This window comes from Cololabis saira, chromosome 7, assembly GCF_033807715.1.
Source record: "Cololabis saira isolate AMF1-May2022 chromosome 7, fColSai1.1, whole genome shotgun sequence".
Lineage (NCBI taxonomy): Eukaryota > Metazoa > Chordata > Actinopteri > Beloniformes > Belonidae > Cololabis > Cololabis saira.
In genome coordinates this window covers 6,435,412-6,452,461 of record NC_084593.1, presented here as the reverse complement: position 1 = coordinate 6,452,461, position 17,050 = coordinate 6,435,412, and the positions used below count along the sequence as shown (strand labels likewise).

The 17,050-nt window shown below is 37.7% G+C and overlaps 2 protein-coding genes across 2 annotated transcripts; both read left to right on the top strand.

The window, feature by feature from the left end:
- The first annotated feature begins 416 nt into the window (after positions 1 to 416).
- Positions 417 to 3,709, top strand: LOC133447761 (snRNA-activating protein complex subunit 1-like). Its single transcript, XM_061726488.1, has 2 exons — positions 417 to 675; positions 2,904 to 3,709. The coding sequence occupies exons 1-2, from the start codon at positions 417 to 419 to the stop codon at positions 3,707 to 3,709; spliced, it is 1,065 nt and encodes a 354-aa protein (XP_061582472.1).
- A 4,628-nt stretch (positions 3,710 to 8,337) lies between these two features.
- arl9 (ADP-ribosylation factor-like 9) lies at positions 8,338 to 16,246 on the top strand. Its single transcript, XM_061726119.1, has 4 exons — positions 8,338 to 8,730; positions 10,271 to 10,448; positions 12,988 to 13,163; positions 14,841 to 16,246. Exons 1-4 carry the CDS (start codon positions 8,524 to 8,526, stop codon positions 15,015 to 15,017), a joined length of 738 nt encoding a protein of 245 aa, XP_061582103.1. The 5' UTR covers positions 8,338 to 8,523; the 3' UTR covers positions 15,018 to 16,246.
- The last annotated feature ends 804 nt before the right edge of the window (positions 16,247 to 17,050 follow it).

Genomic DNA, 17,050 nt, shown 5'->3' with positions numbered 1-17,050 from the left:
GTATTATACATTATCAAAAATTGCTAACTGGAGAAAAAAAAAAGAAACAGTCATTGGGATGAATAAAAATGCATTCCAAAATCACTTTTGCACATTTTTTTCTTTACCTATAGAAATAAAGAAGATGGGAAAACTTAAGCATTCACACATTTTGCGATGAATGACAAGTTGTTTCTTCAAGCAAGATGAAATTTGGTGTTTAAAATTCAATTAAGCTGCTTATAATTACTGAAGACCGGTTATTTTGACCCAGAGGACACGGGAACATTCATCAGTCCATTCCTTCCCCCGCCACTGGGGGTCGCTGCTGTTCACTAATTAGTTAATTGATTGCAGCTTTGCACCGGATCCACACCTTTCCCTCAAAAGTGGAGGCCGCCAGGTGGACGTTCCTCCGCTGACATTCTGAGGACGACATGCCTAACGCTCCGCCCAATTATACCGAGCTGTTCCAGGAGCCGCTGACCGAGGATGTGGAGTTACTGCTGGCTCGTTTCCAGCGCATGGACTCCATCAGGTACGAGGATTTCTCCGCCCTCTGGAGGGACATGCGCTTCTCCGACCTCTTCGTAGGGTTTGTCAACCCCAAAGAGCAGAAGATGTTCAGCAGGATCGCTCTGGCCACGGCCCTGAAATACTTCCTTCCCCCGTACAACTACCAGATCCGAGTGGGAGGTTTGTATGGGCTCAAATTAATGCCATAAGTATTTTGTATCTGTAAATAAACTTTGTACTTGTAGAAATATTTTGTGCGTGTGCAAAAAATATTTGTACTCGCAAAAAAATATTTGTACTTGTAGATACAAAGCTACAAACTTTTTTTTACAAAAGCTACAAACTTTTTTTTACAAAAGCTACAAACTTTTTTTTACAAAAGCTACAAACTTTTTTTTACAAAAGCTACAAACTTTTTTTTACAAAAGCTACAAACTTTTTTTTACAAAAGCTACAAACTTTTTTTTACAAAAGCTACAAACTTTTTTTTACAAAAGCTACAAACTTTTTTTTACAAAAGCTACAAACTTTTTTTTACAAAAGCTACAAACTTTTTTTTACAAAAGCTACAAACTTTTTTTTACAAAAGCTACAAACTTTTTTTTACAAAAGCTACAAACTTTTTTTTACAAAAGCTACAAACTTTTTTTTTACAAAAGCTACAAACTTTTTTTTTACAAAAGCTACAAACTTTTTTTTTACAAAAGCTACAAACTTTTTTTTTTTTTTTTACAAAAGCTACAAACGTTTTTTTTTTTATAAAAGCTACAAACTTTTTTTTTTTTACAAAAGCTACAAACTTTTTTTTTTTACAAAAGCTACAAACTTTTTTTTTTTACAAAAGCTACAAACTTTTTTTTTTTTTTTTACAAAAGCTACAAACTTTTTTTTTTTTTTTTTACAAAAGCTACAAACTTTTTTTTTTTTTTTTTTACAAAAGCTACACACTTTTTTTTTTTTTTTTACAAAAGCTACACACTTTTTTTTTTTTTTTACAAAAGCTACACACTTTTTTTTTTTTTTTACAAAAGCTACAAACTTTTTTTTTTTTTTTACAAAAGCTACACACTTTTTTTTTTTTTTTACAAAAGCTACACACTTTTTTTTTTTACAAAAGCTACACTTTTTTTTACAAAAGCTACAAACCTTTTTACGACTACGTGTTATGGCAGTGTTTTGACGTGCCAAAACTAAGAGCCAATCAGCGATCTTTAGCACGGGTTTCAAAGCGTTTCTGGAGAGCCAATCAGCACCTACTGACGTCGAGACTGGTCTGTAAACTAATACAAGTAAATGGTAAATAAAAATAAAATAAATACAAATAATAAAGTAAATATAATTTTCACAAAGCGCCTTTCTACATAGAAATGTACGTTTTACGTCTCATTTATTCATTCACACACGCACTAATATACTTGGGAAACAGTTAGGCACCAAATATAATATTTAATTTTCTCAGACGGCAAAAATAAGAACTTTATTGATCCCACATAGGAGTAATTCATGTTATATCAGCTATAGAGAACAAGGTAGTGCTGAAAAACAATATATATCCCCCCACAAAAATAAGAAAAATAGAGAAACATATTCTCTCATCAACAAAACATATTTTACATAAATGTATTTAAAAATTTTCAAGTAACAAAATAACATATTTGAACCATTTTTCAGATTTTTTTCAGTTATTTTATTGTCTGAAAAATGGTTCAAAATATGTTATTTTGTTATTTGAACATTTTTTTAATTTGTTTTGTTGATGAGAAAATATGTTTCTGTATTCTTTTTGTGTGGGGGGGATATATATTATTTTTCGCCTCTACCTTGTTGTCTATAGCTGATATAACATGAATTACTCCTATGTGGGCTCAATAAAGTTCTTATTTTTGCCGTCTGAGAAAATTAAATATATTATATTGGTTGCCTAACTGTTTCCCAAGTATATTAGTGCGTGTGTGAATGAATAAATGAGACGTAAAACGTACATTTCTTTGTAGAAAAGCGCTTTATGAAAATAAGTCCAATTACTTGTATTAGTTTGCCCAGTCTTGCCACATCCAATATGGCGGCGACGACGACAGTAGGTGCTGATTGGCTCTCCAGAAACGCTTTGAAACCCGTGCCAAATATCGTTGATTGGCTCTTAGTTTTGGCACGTCAAAACGCTGCCATAACTCGTAGTAAAAAAAGTTTGTAGCTTTTGTAAAAAAGTTTGTAGCTTTGTACAAATATATTTTTTGCACACGCACAAAATATTTCTACAAGTACAAATATTTGCACAAAATATTTCTACAAGGACAAATATATGTTTTGCAATTACAAATATTTTTTGCACACGCACAAAATATTTCTACAAGTACAAAGTTTATTTACAGATACAAAATATTTATGGCATTAATTTGATCCCATAGGTTTGTACCTGATGTTCGGCTTCTACCACGCGCAGCAGGCCGAGCCCCCTCTGAAGATCAGGCTGGCTCTGGGAGACTGGGATTACGTCCAGAAGTTCCTGAGAGATTCTGTGGAAGCGGGGCACCATGACGTGGTTTACATCTGCCGGCGGCTGCTGGCCACCAAAGCCGTCCACTTCACGGCCATGCTGCACTTCCTCACCTTCCACAAGCTGCAGAAACCGAAGCAGCAGCAACCCGTCTGCTCGAGTTTCCTGAGCCGGGCCACGGCCGTGCACGACCTCATGTGTGCAGACCTCCTGGACGAGCTGACCAACATCCAGAGCCACTACGAGAAGGCGAAGGCGGCCACGGAGGGGGTGATCAGCCAGGCCGACATGATCAAGAAAGACTTGGCCTCCTGTTTGAGCGACAGCATGACTGAGTTCATCACGTGGCAAGAGAAGACTTTCATGTCACCGACCAGGAGAGAAAAGAAGGCTGAAGAAGAAGAAGAGGATAATGAAGATCCCTGTGGTAACAGAGCCAGGCTCTTGTCTTCCCTCAAGCAGAAAAGCTTCAGCACCTTCCAGGAGGCCTCCAAGTCCAGGAGACACGTGCAGCCTGAGAGGGAGGACGACTCCGTGCTGGTCCCGGACACCTCGCAGGGCAGGAGGAGGAGGAAGCGGGCTCCGTCCCTGCGGACCCGGACCTGGGAGAACCTGGGGCTGACGCAGGATAACAAGAAAAGCAAGAAAACCTGGCTCCTGAGTGTCCCCGAGCATCCGAAGGGGAGAAAGGGGATTTACCAGCCCTCCACCACTTAGAGCCGGCTCCAGAAGGAGGCCTGTCTGGGTTCTAGTTTTGGTTTTAAAGTTTTTGTGTTCCTGATGGTTTTAAGTTGCTGTTAATATTTCATGGTTATCATTTGTTAATAATTGTATCAATAAATTGCTTATTTATGGCAATCCTCTCTTCAAAATTGTAGTTTTCTTAAGGGAAGGATAACATACACACAAAGGTAAAAGCCCAGTTTTTAGCTCAGTTATATTCAGTCCTCGAGTTGTAAAAAAAAAAAAATCAGGGGGGATGGTGGATTTTATCATATGGGGACAGATAATTTGTGCTGATTACAAATAAAATATATTACAAATAATAGCAGTGACCAAAACCCCTGCAGAAATACTGCAGGAATGACATAGCAGCAGTTAAATGCAGCCTTCTGTAAGCTTTAAATATCCACTGGGCTTACATCAAATACATCAAAACACAACAATAAAAAACACTTTTCTGAACTTATCAATATGACTCTGTCCTTCACAGGATAAGTAACATGGATCACTGCAAAAACTCAAAATCTTAACAAGAATATTTGTCTTATTTCTAGTTAAAATGTCTCATTTTAGTAAAAAAAATCTCATTACACTTAAAACAAGACTCATCACTGGAAAGAACAACAATTTTCACCTGTTTCAAGTACATTTTCACTTGAAATAAGTAGAAAAATCTGCCAGTGGAACAAGCTTTTTTTGCTTGTAATATAAATCTTGTCCCACTGGCAGATTTTTCTACTTATTTCAAGTGAAAATTTACCTGTAACAGGTGAAAATTGTCATATTTATTTTTCTGGTGATGACTCTAAATGTTGAAATAGCAGTAAAACCACATTCATTGATGAAATGACATAAGGGACGGAAAGGAGGGATGGCAGTTTTACAGGGGGGATGATTTGGACTGTTTTTATTTCAGGGGGGGGTGATTTGACTGTTTTTATTTCAGGGGGGGATGCCATCCCCCCTCATCCCCCCTCAACTCCAGTACTGGTTATATTGATTAAATACATCCAGGAAGAACTCATTCTGAATAATAAATGCTAGCAGTATAAAATTGACTGTTGCTGATCAATCCCCCCCCCCTGCTCTGTGTGTGTGTATATTATGTAACCATGCCAGTCCTTGGTACTGGAAAGTTCAGTTCTCTCTCTGATAATACCCTGCGTTGTCTTAATGATATTGAGACTGGTCTGATTTTGCCTTCACCAGCCATTTATTCTCTCCTGCACAAAACGTGAGAATGCTGGTCAGGCACGTTAACTCAGTCGGGTCACACACACACACTACAGGGGAAATGGAAATATTTAATGAAGGAACTTTGAACTTAAAAATACTCCCACATACTGACTGCTAAAAAGGACCCAACTTACTTCAGACGCATCCGTCCCAATACTGACGTCGATCAGGTGCAGCTGATGTAACCACGCCCGCATTAAGGAGTCGCCCAAAAGCCAACACATAATGCAGTAACTTCCAATATCACAATAATAAAGGCAAGTATTTATATTTTCTGCATTATAAGGCGCACCTTCAATGAATGACATAGTTTAAAACTTCTTCCATATATAAGGCACACCGCATTATAAGGCGCTACAGTAGAAGCTGAGGTTACGTTCTGCATCCATTAGACCAAGGGTCGGCAACCCGCGGCTCTTTCATCCTTACACTGCGGCTCCGAGTGGCTTGGGAAAATAAATTACAAAAAAAAAACTTTAATTGAAGTGTATTTATTTGTGTTCTTTAATATTTTAGTTCTAAATTGGAAGATTATTGTGATCTTGACATATTAGAATAAATATATTTTATTGTTTTTCGTCGCTCAAAATAAACGTCATACTCGCGAAAGCCGGTACACCCGCCAAAACGCCATCCATTCGTCGCGACTTTCAACCCCAGCAAGGCCAAGTACGGAGAAATGTAAGAAAAGAAAAATATCTGAAGAAAATGGAACATTCATTGATTCCTGGGCAGATTCATTCGCATTTAGCTCTGATGAGAGTGACCTACCAGTATGCCTAATTTGTGGAGAAAAACTGTCTAACAATAAACGGTCAAATGTCGCAAGACATTTCAACAATACACACAGAGCCTTTGCTGAAAAATATCCAGAGGGAGAAGAGAGAAAAAAAGCTGTTTCGGAACTGATGCGGAAGACTGATCTGACAAAAAATCACTTCAAGAAGTGGGTGAAGTCTGCAAATTCGACTACATATGCAAGTTTTGTGGCCGCTCAGGAAATAGTCAGGCATGGGAAACTGTTCACAGATGGAGATTATATGAAACAATCATTCCTTAAGATTTCAGAACACCTATTCGCGGACTTTAGACAGAACCATAAAAATGGCAGAAAATATCACAAAACAGCAAAACAGCAATTCTGAAAGTGATGACGATTATGTTCCATCTGGCACACCAGAAGATGATGAGATGGAGTCTGCTGAAAGTGAGCCACAAGACAGTCCACCACCCAGCAGCCCTGGACGTCAAGATGTTTGGACGAATGCAGAATTTACTCCAGATACTCAAGATGATGATGATGATGTTAATAGGCAAGAGGAGCGAGAAGAGTGGCAACCGCTGGACTATATGGAGCAATACATCGATACAGAGTTGATGAAAGTCTTGGCTTACAAGTCAAATGCTGAGTACCTAAAAAGAACCGGCAAAAATCTCAACATTTCCCCTTATGATGAGCATAGACGTAACTGACGTTTGCATGGAGTAAATGACGTTTGCATAGAGTAAATGAAGTTTGCATAGAGTAACTGACGTTTGCATAGAGTAACTGACGTTTGCATAGAGTAAATGACGTTTGCATAGAGTAACTGACGTTTGCATAGAGTAACTGACGTTTGCATAGAGTAAATGACGTTTGCATAGAGTAACTGACGTTTGCATAGAGTAAATGACGTTTGCATAGAGTAACTGACGTTTGCATAGAGTAACTGACGTTTGCATAGAGTAACTGACGTTTGCATAGAGTAAATGACGTTTGCATAGAGTAACTGACGTTTGCATAGAGTAACTGACGTTTGCATAGAGTAACTGACGTTTGCATAGAGTAAATGACGTTTGCATAGAGTAACTGACGTTTGCATAGAGTAACTGACGTTTGCATAGAGTAACTGACGTTTGCATAGAGTAAATGACGTTTGCATAGAGTAACTGATGTTTGCATAGAGTAAATGACGTTTGCATAGAGTAACTGACATTTGCATAGAGTAACTGACGTTTGCATAGAGTAAATGACGTTTGCATAGAGTAAAGTTTTAGTCTGAAAAACATTCACCTAAAACAAGCTGATGCAGAAGACTGAGGCTACTTCTAACAATGACTCTGAAACGGATTTGACATGTTTCTCTACTCTGAATACCAACTGAGATAGAATCAGCTAACCACAACGAAAGTGGACAGAGACAGAGCCTCGTGGAGGTCGGTGATGCCGCAGGAACGTGGAAGATCCTGGAACCAGAAGACAAAGGTGAGGAGAAATGTGGCTGGAGACGAGCGACGACATGCGCTCGGATCACACAGGAGTGAATGTCTCTTTGGCTAAAGAAGCCTTGTTTAATGTATATCAGATCAAATGGTCACAGGACATATTGTATAAACCAAAATTAAGAATATTTACTATGATAAAAAGTTGTTATAACTGTGAAAAGTATGTTTGTGCCTCGTTATCTAAAAGACAACGATCACTATGTGCCCAAATCCGTTCTGGAATCTGGCAACAAAGTGCTTCACAGCAGTAAGAAACAAAATTAGATATAGATATATGTATATATCACATTTATAATATGTAGTACTTTATATACTCATAACTACAATACATTAGTTTAGATTAGATTTAGATTAGATTAGGTTCAACTTTATTATCATTGCACATGTATGTATGTATGTACACAGTGCAGATTAATAAATATTGTTTTTATAAGGTGCAGGTCAGACATGAATGAGTGATAATATATATTATAAACAGATTATAAACAGATGAGATGTGATTATATGTGATTTACAACAAATTTGAGTTACAGTATGTACATGGGTGATTTCAGCATTCCCGGTGTGGAAGTATTTACAGTAGTGCAAGAAGGTAAAAAAGTCCAGTACAATTATATTATGTACAGATGTGCAGAATAGTGCAAAGAGTTAGTGGGTACCAGCCCCGTTCACTTCTGGGGGGGTGGAGGGATGGCTTCTATTCCAATCTGATTATCCTGCTTATTGACTAGGGCTGAAATTGATTAATTGACAGCCAGAACTAGGCCTGTGTTGAAAAAATCGATTTACCAATTCTGAATCGATTCTCATATTAATTCCTAAAAATCCATTCATATGTCTAAAGATCGTTTTTTTTTTGTTTTTTTTTTGGGGGGGGGGGGGGTTTACATGGTAAGAAAAAATGAAAAATAGAAAGATAAAAATAACAAAAAATAAGAGTAAAAGATAAAAATGATCATATAACATTTAGATTTGGTAACAGAGCTTTGGCTCCCTCTTGTGGCCACTTGCTGGAACTGCATCAACACAGTAGCGCAGCTCAAGGCTGATTTATGGTTCCACGTTACACCAACGCAGAGCCTACGGCGTAGGTTACGGCGTAAGCTCTGCGTCGATTTAACGCGGAACCATAGGCTTTCAGCCGGAAATACCGTCCGGAGTAAGTTCATCCCGAGCTTCCTGTCCCGATTAAATCCACTTGTTGAGTAGGAGCAAGGAGGCGACTCATTAAAAACTCAAAAACCATGTTTTCCGCCGGCTGAAGGAGCAGCGGAGCCCGCGGAGCCGCCACCCCGGGGAGGAGCAGCATGTTCGGGCTGAGGGAAGCCGGCGTGGTCGGCGCCTCCGCCGCCCTGGCCGGAGCTGTCGCTTATCTGATCTGGAACTACGTGTCTTCCCCCGGCCAGAACAAGCCAGACACACGACACACGGCAGACCGAGACAGAAATAGCAGTGGAATAAAGGAGAGGATCAGCGAGGAAGTTGTGAGCGCCCTTGAGCAGAAACCAGCAGGGGTAAATCTCTACGTTTACGTGACCTGCAAGTCAACAAGTGAAAAACTAAACTGGAATAAGGGAAAAGAAATGCAATTTTTGATAACTTAAAAGTATACACTTTTTATTTAATTAGTTTTAAAGGATTTATAGTGGTGTTCGTGCCACAGCAGCACAACAACAGACCAGGCGCGTTTTCGAGTTTCATGTGATGCATTCTGGGAAATGTAGTACGTTATTCTATTCTATTGTAGTTATGAGTTGATAAACTTTATTGATCTCCCAGAGAAAAAAATTACTTGTGCAGCAGCAAACAATCAACAATTTTACAAAATACACACGAACTATGAAAAGGTATAAAAAAAAGTATATCCTAAAAAGAAAAAAAAAAACAATAAATAGCTAAATAATTAAAAAAAAGAGCAATATAAAAAATGAGCAATGTACAAAAGAAATACTAAACCCTAAAAAACGAATAATATATACAACTAAAATACATTAGCTTCTCTTCAAATCTGATTCTCCTGCTTATCGATTAGGGCTGAAATTGATTAATTGAATTAAAAGTATACACTTTTTATTTAATTAGTTTAAAGGATTTATAGTGGTATTCGTGCCACAGCAGCACAACAACAGACTAGGCGCGTTTTCGAGTTTCATGTGATGCATTCTGGGAAATGTAGTACTTTATAAACTCATAACTACAATACATTAGTTTAGAGTAGATTTAGATTAGATTAGATTCAACTTTATTATCATTGCACATGTTAAAGTAAAGGGCAGGGAATGCAGTAAGCATCTAACCAGAAGTGCTTGTGCAGTGAAATAAACACAATGTACAGCATATACACATATATACACATATATGTGTATGTACACAGTGCAGATTAATAAATACTGTTGTTATAAGGTGCAGGTCAGACATGAATGAGTGATAATATATATTATAAACAGATTATAAACAGATGAGGTGTGATCAGCATTCCCAGTGTGGAAGTGTGGAAGTATTTACAGCAGTGCAAGGAGGTAGTTGGTAAAAAAGTCCAGTACAATTATATTATGTGCAGAATAGTGCAAAGAGTTAGTGGGTACCAGCCCCGTTCACTTCTGGGGGGGTGGAGGGATGGCTTCTATTCCAATATGATTATCCTGCTTATCGATTAGGGCTGAAATTGATTAATTGACAGCTGTAAGTTGTAAAGTTGTAACTGGACTTTTGCAGATTCCTGAATAGGAAAAGCAGATTTTTTTTTTTTTTTTCCCCTTTAAAAGAAAAAATAGAGTAATTAATTTAGTTTAAAGACAGTGTTGGAAAAGTTGAGGACACCAACTGTTAAAATTTTGGAAAATAGTCATAAAACCATAGTGTATAAGGAGAACTGAAAAAAAAACCAATTGCAATTGATATCCTCTCCATAAATTACTCCGTTTTGTTTATTGACGAATGTGTAAGTTGGCAGTTTTTGTGTAAATACAATGTTTGATGCTTTTAGTTTGAGTCATGCGTCCTGTGTTAATGGTGTGAGTATTACGTCCTGATCTGATGTGATCTGTGCTGCAGGCCAGCCCCGTAGAGGCAGCGGGGACCCAGATTCTGGTTCTGGGCCTGGATGGAGCCGGTAAGACGAGCCTGCTGCACTGTTTCTCCATCGGCAACCCGGAGCAGGACATGCAGCCGACGCAGGGCTTCAACGCCGTCTCCATCAGCAAAGACAATCTGCACATCGAGTTTCTAGAGAGTAAGTGGAGGTTTCACGGTGGAGCTGAGCGTCATGACAACCAGAAATCAGAAACAGCACCGTACGTTTATAACTCCCAACTCTGACCTCCTGCCCATTTGCCACCTACTCATCACCAGAGCTGGGTAGAGTATCCAAAGATTGTACTCAAGTAAAAGTACTGTTACTTCAGAATAATATGACTCAAGTAGAAGTAAAAAGTAGTCATCCAAATAATTACTTGAGTAAAAGTAAAAAAGTACTTGGTGAAAAAACTACTCAAGTACTGAGTAACTGTTGAGTAACGTCTGATTTATTTAATTTTTTTAACACAACCATTTAAACAGACAAAAGTACAAAATAATCATCTTCAGGCAAATTAAATCAATACAATAAATTAAAATTAATAAAAAATAAAAATTAGCTTAAATTAAAATAATCTTAAAGTAAATTCAAGTACTTTAATAAATAATAAAATAAAAAAAATAAATAAAAAAATGAATTAAGCACAAAATTTCAAGCCTTTGTACTTTTCTTTTTTAACCATTTTTCCCAAAGAATCACCCAGTGATGTCATGAGATTGACACGTACGTGGATAAAAGGGATAAAAGAAAAGTAACAGCTCAACGTAGCCTAATGTAGCGGAGTAAGAGGAACAGTTTCTTCTTCACAAATCTACTCAAGTAAAAGTAAAACGTATAGTGATTAAAAACTACTCCTAAAAGTACAAAATTTCCCAAAACTTACTCAAGTAAATCTAATGGAGTAAATGTAACTCGTTAATACCCACCTCTGCTCATCAGTGGGATCTTTTTTTGTTTGCTCTTGTGAAAATACAAAAAAATGTAACTGGATTCAGACTCTAAACAACTAACAGTCAGGTGATGTCAGAGAGATTCAAACTAAATTCAGTCACCCCCCCCTGCCCCAACTCCAGCTAAATTCTAAGGGTTGCAGCGAGGAGCTGCAGTGCTCAACAGCTCCCCCTGCTGTCAGCAGAGCGTCACATGTCCTTCTGTCCTTATTACTGTCGCTAAGTTAGTGGATGCTGCAGCTAAAGACAGGCCTGTTATCACTGTGTCTAGTATGTATCCTCATATGTGTCTCATATGCAGTACTGGAGTTTCCATCCCTTATGTCATTTCATCAATGAATGTGGTTTTACTGCTATTTCAACATTTAGAGTCATCACCAGAAAAATAACTTATTTGACAATTTTCACCTGTTTCAAGTAAATTTTCACTTGAAATAAGTAGAAAAATCTGCCAGTGGGACAAGATTTATCTTTTCATTACAAGCAAAAAAATCTTGTTCCACTGGCAGATTTTTCTACTTATTTTAAGTGAAAATCTACTTGAAACAGGTGAAAATTGTTGTTTTTTCCAGTGATGAGTCTTGATTTAAATGTAATGAGATTTTTTTATTAAAATGAGACATTTTAACTAGAAATAAGACAAATATTCTTGTTAAGATTTTGAGTTTTTGCAGTGATCCATTTTACTTATCCTGTGAAGGACAGAGTCATATTGATAAGTTCAGAAAACAGTTTTTTATTGTTGTGTTTTGATGTATTTGATGTAAGTCCAGTGGATATTTAAAGCTTACAGAAGGCTGCATTTAACTGCTGCTATGTCATTCCTGCAGTATTTCTGCAGGTGTTTTGGTCAGTGCTATTATTTGTAATATAATATATTATTTGTAATCAGCACAAATTATCTGTCCCCATATGATAAAATCCACCATCCCCCCTGATTTCTTTTTTACAACTCCAGTACTGCTCATATGAGAAGGTTATTTGTTGCACCGTTTGTTGATAAAATGCTAAATTTGTAAACGAGTAGCCACATGATTCACAGATGCGTCACCCTACAGAAACTCACTCACAATACACAAAATATTCAGTGGAGGACAATGATTTATGCTTATAGCCTTTATTTACTGCCCTGCAGGAGATTAAAAATTCTGTCCAAGAGCAAACCTGTCCAGAGCCAGATGTGCACAGCCAGATGTGCACGGCCTTCAAAGCCTTTCACTTCTTTATTGATTGAGCTGTCTGAACTGGATCGATGGATCGTCAAAGTAAACAAAACAATTTGATGAGCTCAGGTTTTAAAGATGTCTTTCAGCTTTTTTCATGGTAACTTGCAAAAGGATTGCTCATAACTGCTCATAAGCCTGAAAAACAAAGCTGACGCTTGAAGTTCGCATTTCATCTTGAAAGTGAACTTGGGACCGAGGTACGCCAGTGTTAAATGGAAAAGGGAGATGGTCGCAGTTTTTCTTTCTTCCCTATTGCGTTGTGTTCATGCATTTAAAGTAGACACTCAACGGTTGAATCAAACTTGGACAGTTTACCGCTCTCCTGTCATCCTGTTTTTAAAAGATTAGTTGGCTTTTTCACAGACTTGCACAACAGGTTGCAGTAATTCTCACCGTCTGACGTCAGTACTTGAAACAAACTCAGCTGAAACTCTGCTCTCACCTTCAGATTCAGTTTATTTGATTGTGAAGTGGGTTTGAAATCATGAAGTGGCTCATGTGGGCGTCTCTGTCTTTCAGTCGGAGGTAAAGAGGATCTGCGGGCGTACTGGCAGAGATACATGTCCAAAGCTCTGCTGCTGGTTTTCGTGGTGGACTCGGCCGACCCGGAGCGCTTTCCAGTCGCCAAGAAACATTTACACGAGGTGCTGGCCTCTCGGCCCAGCCTTCCTCTGATGGTACTGGCCAACAAACAGGTGAGTTTCGCAAAAGAAAACCCCAAAAGCTGCTGAGTTATTCTTCACAAAAATGGCAAATGTAAGTCTGGAGAGACTTTTCATGCAGCTAACGTGAATTTCAGATTTTTATTTCTTTCAAAACCGGGTTTTAAAGGTGAAAATGGTTAATTTCACTCCTGCTGTTTGCACACTGTTAAAAAGCTCCATGGCTTGAAAACTCAACAAAAATATGGTTTTAAACGTGAATTACAACAAAAGCACAACTGCACTTTAATTTTCTGTTGCTTGCTTGATTGCTTATCGTTTCTAATTTGTAAAATACTTATATTTTTTCAACTTTTGAAGCTCGAATAAACTGTTTTTGAAGGACTGAAGTTGCTCTCCGTTGGAGACCTCCTCAGGATCGGTTCCTGTGTGATCCGAGCGCATGTCGTCGCTCGTGGTGGGGAAAAAAAATCAATATTACAATATATTGTTGCGCTCTCTGTCGCAATAAATAATTGATAAACTGATGGCAATTATCGATATTTTATTACAACACACATAATAGATTTACGCGGTTGTCACCGCACTATTGTTCATGCACTTCAATTTGTCCAGCTGTTCGGTGTTTACATTTACAAGACTACGAGGCAGTGAGGTTTATACAAATGCACTTTCTTTGTACATTGTATGAAGGTTTGGCATTGAATAAATGCATAACTACAGATGTTTTCCTTTTTATTCGTGATATATTGTTGATGAAATTTCATACAATATATCGTAGATATCGTGTATCGTGATATTATCGTTATTAGGGCTGGGGATCGATTCAAATATCAAGAATCGATTCGATTCCGATTCTTAAGATTCAGAAACGATTATCGAGATTTGATTCGATCTGATTTGATTCCGATATTGATTTGGTTTAGTGTTATTAAAACTGTTTTTTGAGCTGTTGCATGAATTATATGACTGTAGTTATGCAAAATATTAATAATAGTATTATATTGAGATTCAACAGCAGGTATTGCAGCTAATGATGCTGTAAGGACCAATCACCTCCCAGAATGCTGATAGAACTGCTTTCAGAAACATCATGTGGGTCAGAATTACCAAACAGATCCAGGGAGGAAACAGAGACGGATGAAATCGGTTTTATTTTTTCCCACATTCCGTTTTTATTTGTTCCATTTTTGGTCTATTTTGGTTTTTAATTCTTGAGCATTTGGTTTTCATCATTTTTTGCAAATGATCCAGCTGCCACTCAGGAAGAGTTATTTGCAAAAAGTAATGAAATATAGACAATTTATGCAATTATAACTGAACACTTTAATTGTTTCATACCTTTAAACATATTTAAAGGCAAAAACATGGTTATTCTTGTGTCCAACAAAACATTCCTTTTTTGGGGATAAACAAAAAAATAACCAAAAGTTGTAATGTAATGATGAAAAAAAAAACATAAATGAAAAAAAAAAAAAAACCCAATTTAAAAAAAAAAAAAATCGATCTTTAGACATATGAATCGATTTTTAGGAATTAATATGAGAATCGATTTAGAATTGGGAAATCAATTTTTTCAACACAGGTCTAATCGTTATCGTGGGCCACATATCGCCACAGTATTTAATCGTGAGTTACTCGTATCGTCCCACCCCTAGTCGTCGCTCGTCTCCAGCCACATTTCTCCTCACGTTTGTTTTCTGGTTCCAGGATCTTCCAGGTTCCTGCGGCATCACCGACCTCCACGAGGCTCTGTCTCTGTCCGAGGTCGGCCACCGCCGCCTGTTCCTCATCGGCACCTACGTGAGGAAGGGCGACGCGGAGCTGTGCTCGGGCGTTCAGGACGCGCACGACATGATCGTCCAGATGGTTTGTGACGGCAGATGAAAGGCGGCGTCGGCGCTCAATCAAACATCATCATTTCTTTTCACTGTCCACTTTCGTTGTGGTTAGCTGATTCTATCTCAGTTGGTATTCAGGGTAGAGAAACGTGTCAAATCTGTTTCAGAGTCATTGTTAGAAGTAGCATCAGTCTTCTGCATCAGCTTGTTTTAGTTAAATATTTTTCAGGCTAAAACTTAGTTCAGCAACTCAACAAATCTTTTGATCGCAGCAGGTGATGGAGCTACAACTTTTAGTGCTGCAGTTCACGTTCAGTATGCTGATTTAAGACTTAAAGCAGTATTGGCTAAAGTAAAGTAATAGATGGACAAACTGAATCCTTGATATCAGCTCAGAGTCCTGCGTGGCATTCCTATTTGTTGTTTTTGTTCTACGTGGAATTTTAGCGGCTAACATTTCAAAGCAAAACAAAGCTTTATTCAGGTGAGTGACAAGATGATGCCTGAAGTCTGGGGATTTCTGTGTTTGATTGTACAATACTGACATCCTTCTGCCATTTGGAGCTGCTAATTTTTGAAAAGAGAAGCTTGAAAAATGAGATATTTAACTCTGTGTTGAGATGTTTATATGAAAACTTGGATTAAAGCATCAGGGAATTATAGAAAAACTGTTTAGGGAAGCAGGTGAGAACGAAGCAAAGTCATTTTACTGTAATTAAGATTTTAATCAAGCTCCTAAAACCAAGAGGAAGAGAATCAAATGGGTTCACCAGTCTTGGGCGAAGTTTGTGCACTCATTTTATTTTGTAGTTTTAAAATTAAATGGCTGATGAACATCCTACCAAAGTGCTCGTTTTGTTTTTTTTTCTTAATCCAAGTGCTTCTGAAAAACCTTTTCTTGAAGATTGTTGGATTTCATCTTCAAAGGTCACTGTAAAGTCACATCATGTGCGTTTTGTCTTAAACCATTATGAGGGAATTTGATTCATCTTAAAAATGCAGAATAAGCTGGATGTCTGAGCTTTATTTTTGTTGACCTGTTACACTTTCTATCCAGCATCCTGTTTTGTTTTGATACGAGGAAATCTGTTTTATTCTTTCAGAGCAATCTGTTGACTAAAGTCGGATTACAGTGTTGTGGGAAAAGCTGTTTTATGTATGATTTCTAGGTACATTAAAGTTTTAAAGAACTAAATAAATGTTAAAACGCGTAATCAGAGTGAACAGGTTCATAATGTCACGTGTCCTGTTTTTCCGCTCACAAATAAACTAATTCCACAAAGCTTTTTTTTCTGTGGGTCTTTCTTTTCTTCTCTGGTCATTTGGGTTTTTAAACAACTTCCACGAAGACTCGAGTCGTTGAACGCAGACAGCGATGAAACTTGGTTGTCGTCTGAGGAGAAAGCATCATCTGAGCCTTTCATCACCTCATTTATTTCTTGAGTTCGCTTCTCCAGAAATAACCACAGAAACCATATCAGATGATGCGTCCGTATCGCTTTACTTTCAACATCCTGACTCGGAAGTCTCGAGTCGGTAAGATGGATATGTTGACCAGTCTTGACTCCAGTTTCAAGAAGTGCTCAGGTGTGGAGCTGGTTGCTAAGGACTCGTGCCCCCACGGCAACAAGGGGAGGTTATTGTGACACCATCAACAGGCTGATCAGGCTGATGCATCCGGCCCCGGAGGCGACAATATGTCTGGAAAACGAGGTAACGCTGTTTATCCCATTGGAGTATGCAAATGTGTATGGGTTCATGTTTTTTCTAACTTATTTCATTTTTAATTCTTGCAGATATTTGTCCCAGATTTGGTCCATCAGACAGGTGATGTTTTGTTGTTATTGAGTTTCTGAGGGTTTTTTTTCTCTAGTGAGATAATGGTGAAAAAGTATTTCTACTTTTTTTCTCTCTTCAAATTTTTAAAATTTAATGAAAGGTTCATTTTTCACTGATTTTAAATAAGAATGTATTTCTTGACCACAAATTTAGTGTTTTGGTTTAGAAATGTTACTAAATGAGTGCAGTTAAAATGTGTGTCAATGGTTTATTGAGAAAGCTGGTAGACATATATCCAAA

Coding starts and splice junctions, on each gene's coding strand:
- LOC133447761 (XM_061726488.1), top strand. CDS start 417: ATGCCTAACGCTCCGCCCAATTATACCGAGCTGTTCCAGGAGCCGCTG. Junction 676..2,903: donor CTACCAGATCCGAGTGGGAG/GTTTGTATGGGC, acceptor TTGATCCCATAG/GTTTGTACCTGATGTTCGGC.
- arl9 (XM_061726119.1), top strand. CDS start 8,524: ATGTTCGGGCTGAGGGAAGCCGGCGTGGTCGGCGCCTCCGCCGCCCTG. Junction 8,731..10,270: donor TTGAGCAGAAACCAGCAGGG/GTAAATCTCTAC, acceptor TCTGTGCTGCAG/GCCAGCCCCGTAGAGGCAGC. Junction 10,449..12,987: donor GCACATCGAGTTTCTAGAGA/GTAAGTGGAGGT, acceptor TCTGTCTTTCAG/TCGGAGGTAAAGAGGATCTG.